A 10,023-nucleotide genomic window follows, 5' to 3' on the forward strand; every position below is an offset into this window, starting at 1 on the left:
TGGTGGAGCTCTAACAGGGTAAAAGTGTATATCTATTCTAGCCATGCTATTTCTATAGTGGAGCTCTAACAGGGTAAAAGTGTATATATATTCTAGCCATGCTATTTCTATAGTGGAGCTCTAACATGGTAAAAGTGTATATCTATTCTAGCCATGCTGTTTCTATGGTGGAGTTCTAACAGGGTAAAAGTGTATATCTATTCTAGCCATGCTGTTTCTATGGTGGAGCTCTAACAGGGTAAAAGTGTATATATATTCTAACCATGCTGTTTCTATGGTGGATCTCTAACAGGGTAAAAGTGTATATATATTCTAACCATGCTGTTTCTATAGTGGAGCTCTAACAGGGTAAAAGTGTATATCTATTCTAACCATGCTGTTTCTATGGTGGATCTCTAACAGGGTAAAAGTGTATATATATTCTAACCATGCTGTTTCTATAGTGGAGCTCTAACAGGGTAAAAGTGTATATCTATTCTAACCATGCTGTTTCTATGGTGGATCTCTAACAGGGTAAAAGTGTATATATATTCTAACCATGCTGTTTCTATAGTGGAGCTCTAACAGGGTAAAAGTGTATATCTATTCTAACCATGCTGTTTCTATGGTGGATCTCTAACAGGGTAAAAGTGTATATATATTCTAACCATGCTGTTTCTATGGTGGATCTCTAACAGGGTAAAAGTGTATATCTATTCTAACCATGCTGTTTCTATAGTGGAGCTCTAACAGTGTAAAAGTGTATATCTATTCTAGCCATGCTATTTCTATGGTGGAGCTCTAACAGGGTAAAAGTGTATATCTATTCTAGCCATGCTATTTCTATAGTGGAGCTCTAACAGGGTAAAAGTGTATATATATTCTAGCCATGCTGTTTCTATGGTGGAGCTCTAACGGGGTAAAAGTGTATATATATTCTAGCCATGCTGTTTCTATGGTGGAGTTCTAACAGGGTAAAAGTGTATATATATATTCTAGCCATGCTGTTTCTATGGTGGAGTTCTAACAGGGTAAAAGTGTATATATATATTCTAGCCATGCTGTTTCTATGGTGGACCTCTAACAGGGTAAAAGTGTATATATATATTCTAGCCATGCTGTTTCTATGGTGGAGTTCTAACAGGGTAAAAGTGTATATCTATTCTAGCCATGCTGTTTCTATGGTGGAGTTCTAACAGGGTAAAAGTGGTAATCACTGTTACAGTCTGCTTGACACTGGAAGGCAAAAAGGGACAGCATGTTCTCTCTCATTCACACACACACACACACACACACACACGCACACACACACACACACACACGTGCACACACATACGTATGCACATGCACACACACACACATACGTATGCACAGACACACACACACACATACGTATGCACAGACACAGACACACACACACTGTCAGACACACACACAGACAGACACACACACCGCAGACAGCAGAACACTTACAGTAGAGTTATCTTGGACACTATGATCCACAGCCAAGAACCACCAGCCCAGAACGCTAGGCTGGTTGATATGTTATGTGCTATTGGTGCCCCTGTCACTCAGAGCTGGTACTTGTGTCAGAACTCAGAAGTGTTCTAGTGGAAGCAGAAATCCTGGCTGGATGTTTCTCACTGATTCTATTATTGATTTTGGTCTCCTTTGGGGCATGAGGGGTTGGTGGGGTGTTACGGCTCTGATAGAGTTAACGGATAATCTATTTGGTGTGTGTGTGTGTGTGTGTGTGTGTGTGTGTGTGTGTGTGTGTGTGTGTGTGTGTGTGTGTGTGTGTGTGTGTGTGTGTGTGTGTGTGTGTGTGTGTGTGTGTGTGTGTGTGTGTGTGTGTTGTGCTCTGCCAAATAGTACCGATAACACTGCCCTACACTGGAGAACAAACACACGCACACAGATACACGAACGCACACACACACACACACACACACACACACACACACACACACACACACACACACACACACACACACACACACACACACACACACACACACATACATACACACAAATGGTCATTTGGATACTTTCTTTACGCTGAGACACTGTTCAGAGCTGGAGAAAAGGCAGGCCAACACTCCCAAGGAGAACTACTGTGAACCAGAACTCAGAACCAGACCGCAGACTACAACTGGCACCTGAGAAAACCACTGATACACCAGAGTGGTTTATCATCATTTAACTGCTTCTCTGAGACAACCACACCTCTTAATCATAACCAAGGACCCTCTTCTTTCACATTCAACACTTTCCCACAGGTCATCTGTAGAAGACAATGTGTTCTCTGTAAATGTACTTAGTAAAATATGGGTTAGATGACGTATGGGCTAAACTACTGTGCTCTTAGTAGGGTTTTATCAGATGAGTTTATCCAGGAATCTTTGCATGTCTGAATGTTTGCATGTGTCATACCGCAAGCTTTTCCTTGTAGTCTTCATTGACAGGCCTCGCCATGCAAATATGTTCTGAAACATTTCTATAGACAGACCTTGATAGTGAGTTAGTTAGAATTTGAATCAGCTGTGTAGTACAACCAAAATGTTCGGGGGCGGGGGGGTTACTACGACAACTAGTGTAACCATGTCAGCAAATGACTGCTGTCTGAACACAAACATCTGATTTGGTCACTTGTAACCTGTTTGGACAAAACTGATATGAGCATTAAGACCTGCAGTATGAACAGGGCTTGAGAGACCTTCAAATGACGTAACTTGAAATGGAATTTAGCCCAACTCTTTAGTGTACACAGTATAAGATTTAGAATTGATCATGTTGCTATTTTAGACATTTTTAAAACAAGAATGACATAATGACGTATTGCAGTAAGAACAAAACTAAGAGAAACCTCCACGTATTTGTTTATGCAAGGAACTCAAGTAGGGTAATATTCAGACTGAGTTTATACTGCAAGTTTCTAATTCAAAGATCTTGTCTTAAATATTTCCATATGACACGGTGGGAAGAACGGCTAAAACTCAGATCACACGTTATTTGGTCCAAAGTTAATCTTTTTTCCATTAAGGTCTTGTACACCTAAGACATGCAGGTTTTTAGAGACCTATCCTGCTATTGAAACAAGCTGGAATCCGGTCCTGTTCTACATGGAAAGAGAACAAACAGCAGAGTTGCTGGAAGTGTTGGCAGAGGGTTGTTAGTGGGAATAGTCCTTATTCACACTCACACACACGCATGGACACACATGCGCAAAGATCCGTGCCCGCGCGCACCTCCACACACACACACACACACACACTCAGGTTTGTCAGTGGGAAAAGTCCTTCTGAGGCTGGGCCAGAAGATAAACCACATCATAAATCACCAGTAGGACTCTTAACACCAGGCAGAGAGAAGAAATAACACAGATTTCATGAACTACCCTCCACGGTTATATCACCTTACAAACCAATTATACTCAGCTGGGAGAAATAACTCTTATGTATGTAACATAATATATTAGCCAGGCTATTAACTCTAACTAGCAGGAAACAGTAAAGCCTTCACAGATTATGGTGTCATATTTTATTGAAATAGGAACATGTTTCATGAATATTTTTTTTTTTAAGTGTTAAGTGTATAATCCTGAATGAATCGTGAATAATGATGAGTGAGAAAGTTACAGACGCACAAATATCATACCCCCAAGTCATGCTAACCTCTCACCACTAAAATGACAGGGGAGTTTAGCATTTTATATCATACCCACAAGTCATGCTAACCTCTCACCATTACAATAACAGGGGAGTTTAGCATTTTATATCATACCCACAAGTCATGCTAACCTCTCACCATTACAATAACAGGGGAGGTTAGCATTTTATATCATACCCACAAGTCATGCTAACCTCTCACCATTACAATAACAGGGGAGGTTAGCATTTTATATCATACCCACAAGTCATGCTAACCTCTCACCATTACAATAAGAGGGGAGGTTAGCATTTTATATCATACCCACAAGTCATGCTAACCTCTCACCATTACAATAAGAGGGGAGGTTAGCATTTTATATCACACCCACAAGTCATGCTAACCTCTCACCATTACAATAAGAGGGGAGGTTAGCATTTTATATCATACCCACAAGTCATGCTAACCTCTCACCATTACAACGACAGGGGAGGTTAGCATTTTATATCATACCTACAAGTCATGCTAACCTCTCACCATTACAATAACAGGGGAGTTTAGCATTTTATATCATACCCACAAGTCATGCTAACCTCTCACCATTACAATAACAGGGGAGGTTAGCATTTTATATCATACCCACAAGTCATGCTAACCTCTCACCATTACAATAACAGGGGAGGTTAGCATTTTATATCATACCCACAAGTCATGCTAACCTCTCACCATTACAATAACAGAGGAGGTTAGCATTTTTGGGGGGGGTATGATATTTGTGCATCTGTAATTTTGTCACTCATCATTATTCACGATTCATTTAGGACTCTCCGTAATCATGGTAGCATTTACATTAATATAGAAGTGTAAAAAAATTATATATTCCTTTCTATTGGGCACAAAATAATCTGAAACACAACCAACACAAACAGCAAATGCATTGAAACATGTGTAGTCACAAGCTTGTGTGCTATGAACATGGGAACAAATACTTAACTTTCTGCTATTTTAAAACGAATATAAGTAAATTTGTCCGAATACTGTTGGTCCCCTAAAATGTGTGGACTATATACAAAAAGTGCAGTAATTTCTAACCGGTTAACCCAAAAATAAGGTCAAATTAAAGCTTACAGTCTAGCGTTAAAACCTCATAGTGATTGTATAATTTCAAATCCAAAGTGCTGGACTAGAGAGCCAAAATAACAACAACATGTGTCTCTATCCCAATACTTCTGGAGCTCACTGTGTATCATACGGTAATATGGTCACACATTTGGTAGGTAGTTAGAAAGTGCAGCTCGGTTCCTCATTTTGTGGTCAGTGGCCACATATCCTGTCTTCTCTTGAGAGCCAGGTCTGCCTATGGCAAATCAAATCAAATGTATTTATAAAGCCCTTCTTACATCAGCTGATATCTCAAAGTGCTGTACAGAAACCCAGCCTAAAACCCCAAACAGCAAGCAATGCAGATGTAGAAGCACGGTGGCTAGGAAAAACTCCCTAGAAAGGCCAGAACCTAGGAAGAAACCTAGAGCGGAACCAGGCTATGAGGGGTGGCCAGTCCTCTTCTGGCTGTGCCGGGTGGAGATTATAACAGAACATGGCCAAGATGTTCAAATGTTCATAGATGACCAGCAGGGTCATAATAATAATAATCACAGTGGTTGTCGAGGGTGCAACAAGTCAGCACCTCAGGAGTAAATGTCAGTTGGCTTTTCATAGCCGATCATTCAGAGTATCTCTACCACTCCTGCTGTCCCTAGAGAATTGGAAACAGCAGGTCTGGACCAAGGTAGCACGTCCGGTGAACAGGTCAGGGTTCCATAGCTGCAGGCAGAACAGTTGAAAATGGAGCAGCAGCACGGACAGGTGTACTGGGGACAGCAAGGAATCATCAGGCCAGGTAGTCCTGAGGCATGGCCCTAGGGCTCATGTCCTCCGAGAGAGAGAAAGAAAGAAAGAAAGAAAGAAAGAAAGAAAGAAAGAAAGAAAGAAAGAAAGAAAGAAAGAAAGAAAGAAAGAAAGAGAGAATTAGAGAGAGCATACTTAAATTCACACAGGACACCGGGTTAAGACAGGAGAAATACTCCAGATATAACAGACTGACCCTAGCCCCCCGACACATAAACTACTGCAGCATAAATACTGGAGGCTGAGACAGGAGGGGTCAAGAGACACTGTGGCCCCACCCAACGATACCCTCGGACAGGGCCAAACAGGCAGGATATAACCCCACCCACTTTGCCAAAGCACAGCCCCCACACCACTAGAGGGATATCTTCAACCATCAACTTACACCGGATAAGACAGGAGAAATACTGAGACAAGGCTGAGTATAGCCCACAAAGATCTCCGCCACGGCACAACCCAAAGGCGGGGGGGGGCACCAACCCAGACAGGAAGATCACGTCAGTGACTCAACCCACTCATGTGACTCACCCCTCCAAGGGACGGCATGGAAGAGGCAACCTCTCTCAATAGCAAGGTTATGCTCACCGAGTCTGCACATTGTCAAGACTTTTCTTCATTATGAGTCAGTTACATTGGTAAAGTATTCTGCCACTCTGTACTCTCTGTTTAGGGCCAAATAGCATTCCAGCATGCTCCGTTTTTGTTGTTGATTCTTTCCAATGTTTCAAGTAGCTCTCATTTAATTGTCTCATAATTTGGTTGGGTCTAATTGGGTTGCTGTCTTGGGGCTATGTGGTGTCTATATATATTTGTGAATAGAGCCCCAGAATCAGCTGGCTATGGGTACTCTTCTATTGGTTCATCTCTCTGTAGGTTTAGGCATCACTATCCTTTAGGTGGTTGTGGAATTTAACGGCACTTTTCTAGATTTGGATAATTAGTCGATATAGTCCTAATTCTGCTCTGCATGCAGTACTGTCTCCCTCTCATACTCTCTCTTCCCCTCTGTTCAAACTCACCTCACTGCAGCCTTCAGCGCTCCCGTCAGGCTAGGCATATGATTGGCTGAGGCCATGCTATGATGTCATCGCTGAATCTTATAAGGGTTCTGACAGACAGCCTGGGAGCGACATTAGCAGAAACACTGCACGGCAGTGAGAGAGAAAGCAAGACAGAAAGAGAGAGAGAGTGACATAGAGAGCTAGTGTAAGAGCAAAAGAGAGGGGGAGCTGACAGAAGGATGTGGGAAACTATACACTGAGGAACTACTCAAACCTGAAGAATACTTTTATGACAACGTGTATGGGAGGTTGGACAGGGACCACAACCTGTGGAGGTTTGTACATATAGTGTTTATTTGTTTGTTTTCGTCTGCTGTTGTCATGGACGTTATTTCACTCAAGTTACCCATTGTTTTATCCTGAAGGTTCTTAGCCCCTCACGCGGTTTCTCCCTCTCTCCCTCTCCCTCTTTCCCTCTCTCTTTCCCTCTCTCTTTCCCTCCCTCTCTCTCTCTTTCCCTCTCTCCCTCTTTCCCTCTCTCCCTCTCTCTCTCTCTCTCTCTCTCTCTCCCCCTCTCCCTCTCTCTCTACCTTTTTCCCTCTCTCTCTCTCCCTCTTTCCCTCTCTCTCTCTCTCTATCCCCCTCTCTCTCTCCCTCTTTCCCTCTCTCTCTCCCTCTTTCCCCCTCTCCCTCTTCCCCCCTCTCTCCCTCTTTCCCTCTCTCTCCCTCTTTCCCCCTCTCTCCCTCTTCCCCCCTCTCTCCCTCTTTCCCTCTCTCTCCCTCTTTCCCCCTCTTTCCCCCTCTTTCCCTCTCTCTCTCCCCCTCTCCCTCTCTCTCTACCTCTTTCCCTCTCTCTCTACCTCTCTCCCTCTCTCTCCCTCTCCCTCTCTCTATCCCGCTCTCTCTCTCCCTCTTTCCCTCTCTCTCTCCCTCTTTCCCTCTCTCTCTCCCTCTTTCCCCTTCTCTCTCACTCTTTCCCCCTCTCCCTCTTTCCCCCTCTCCCTCTTTCCCCCTCTCTCTCCCTCTTTCCCTCTCTCTCTCCCTCTTTCCCCCTCTCTCTCCCTCTTTCCCCCTCTCCCTCTTTCCCCCTCTCCCTCTTTCCCCCTCTCTCTCTCCCTCTCTCCCTCTCTCTCTCCCTCTCTCCCTCTCTCCCTCTCTCTCTCCCTCTGTCCCTCTCTCTCTCCCTCTGTCCCTCTCTCTCCCTCTCTCCCTCTCCCTCTTTCCCCCTCTCTCCCTCTTTCCCTCTCTCGCACTCGTTCTATCTTTTTTTGTAGCTTAACGTGCTTCTTGTTTTTACCTGTCTCTTTCTTTCTCTCCATCTCCTACCTCTAGACAATGGGCAGCTGCACCCCCCCTGTGTCTTCCCTCAATGTCACCGAGTCAGCCAACACATCATGGGCCAGGGCGGCTGGCGGCGAACCAGGTTACAGTGAGGTAGAGATGGTCCTCCTAGGCATGGTTATGTCACTGCTGGTCGTTGGCATCGTGTTCGGCAACATCCTGGTCATCATAGCCATCTACCGGTTCCAGAGACTGCAGAACATCACCAACTGCTTCATCACCTCTCTGGCCTGTGCCGACCTCGTCATGGGTCTCATCGTGGTGCCGTTCGGCGCCTGCTACATCATCTTCAACACCTGGCACTTCGGCAGCTTCTGGTGTGAGTTCTGGACTGCCACTGACGTGTTGTGTGTGACGGCCAGCATCGAGACGCTCTGCGTGATAGCGCTGGACCGTTACCTGGCCATAACCTCTCCGTTCCGCTACCAGTCTCTGCTGACCAAGTGTAAGGCGCGCGTGGTGGTCCTGCTGGTGTGGGTGATCGCTGGACTCATCTCTTTCTTACCCATCCACATGAAGTGGTGGATCAGTGACGACGCGGAGGCCAAGGCCTGCATCCAGAACAGCAACTGCTGTGACTTCAACACCAACACAGCCTACGCCATCACCTCCTCCATCATCTCCTTCTACATCCCCTTAGTCGTCATGGTGTTTGTCTACAGCCGCGTGTTCCAGGAGGCCAAGCAGCAACTACGCAAGATCGACCGCAGCGAGGGGCGCTTCCACGCCCATAACAACAACATGGCAGGAGGAGGAGGAGTGGAGAATAACAATGAGAGCCGAGGAGTTGGAGGAGGCTTCAGGAAGACCAAGTTCTGCCTGCGGGAACACAAGGCCCTGAAGACCCTCGGGATCATCATGGGGATCTTCACGCTGTGCTGGCTACCCTTCTTCGTCCTCAACGTGGTGGTAGCCATCTGGAAGGTAGGGGACATCGGACTCGCCTTCAGGATACTCAACTGGATAGGTTACGCCAACTCTGCATTCAACCCCTTGATCTACTGCAGGAGCCCTGAGTTCAGATACGCATTCAAGGAGATCCTGTGCATCAAGAAGGTCCGGTTCCCCAACATAGGGCCTACTAATGGATACGTGTACAGCGGACACAGCTGGCAGAGTGAGCAGCAGGGAGGGAGGAGTAAGGGGAGCTCGGAGGACAGTGACCCAGCTGCAGACGGGAGCTCTGGGAGGGGAGAGGCAGGTGGGGGTGGAGCTGCAGACGGAACGGACCCGAACGGGAACTGCAGTAAAGGGTTAACAATTGTACTTTAACCCTCTCACCTTGCTAAGGGAAGTGAACAACCTTTGGAACAGACAGACATGTTTCACAGTTATCGCCCATTGTCACTTCACCAAGTCACTGAGATGAGACTGGATGGATGGATGGATAGAGGGTGAATGGTGAGCGGGTAGCACAGGTGAGACTTGTTAGATTGAGGACAGGAGAGGAATTTGTTACATTTCACCAGTATGTTTGCTAAGTTGAATGCATATTTAGAGAGAGAGAGATCATGTAGATTGTTTCATCTACCTCACCTTGTCGTTTCAGATATCTATACGTTCTTATCATGTATAATCTAAATGTGTCACATTGATTCACTGACCACAGTAACCAGACTGGCTCATAAATCCAGAAGATCATTTCACTCAGTGTCCACCCATACGTGAAATGTATGCACACATGAATGTATGTCGCTTTGGATAAAAGTATCTGCTAAATGGCATATATCATTATGAATAATTGGTGAGAGAGAGAGAGAGAGAGCGAGCGAGAGAGAGAGAGAGAGAGAGAGAGAGAGAGAGAGAGAGAGAGAGAGAGAGAGAGAGAGAGACAGGGAGACAGGGAGAGAGAGAGACAGGGAGAGAGAGAGACAGGGAGAGAGAGAGACACAGAGAGAGAGACACACAGAGAGAGAGACAGAAAGAGAGAGAGATACAGAAAGAGAGAGAGAGAGAGAGACAGAAAGAGCGAGAGAGAGACAGAAAGAGAGAGAGAGAGAGACAGAGAGAGAGAGAGAGAGAGATACAGAAAGAGAGAGAGAGAGACAGAGATCCTGGTCCAAATGGACCATGTTCCATTTGTTTTTCCATGGACCATTTTCTCGAGTTTCACACACAACATTTTTTTTTGTTTGTTTGTTTTTGT

General features: G+C 45.1%; 1 protein-coding gene across 1 annotated transcript; it reads left to right on the forward strand.

Annotated features, from left to right (window-relative positions):
* The first annotated feature begins 6,677 nt into the window (after window positions 1-6,677).
* Window positions 6,678-9,791, forward strand: adrb2a (adrenoceptor beta 2, surface a). Its single transcript, XM_071411641.1, has 2 exons — window positions 6,678-6,871; window positions 7,869-9,791. Exon 2 carries the CDS (start codon window positions 7,872-7,874, stop codon window positions 9,147-9,149), a length of 1,278 nt encoding a protein of 425 aa, XP_071267742.1. The 5' UTR covers window positions 6,678-6,871; window positions 7,869-7,871; the 3' UTR covers window positions 9,150-9,791.
* The last annotated feature ends 232 nt before the right edge of the window (window positions 9,792-10,023 follow it).

The sequence above is a fragment of the Salvelinus alpinus genome, chromosome 7 (genome assembly GCF_045679555.1).
Source record: "Salvelinus alpinus chromosome 7, SLU_Salpinus.1, whole genome shotgun sequence".
NCBI lineage: Eukaryota > Metazoa > Chordata > Actinopteri > Salmoniformes > Salmonidae > Salvelinus > Salvelinus alpinus.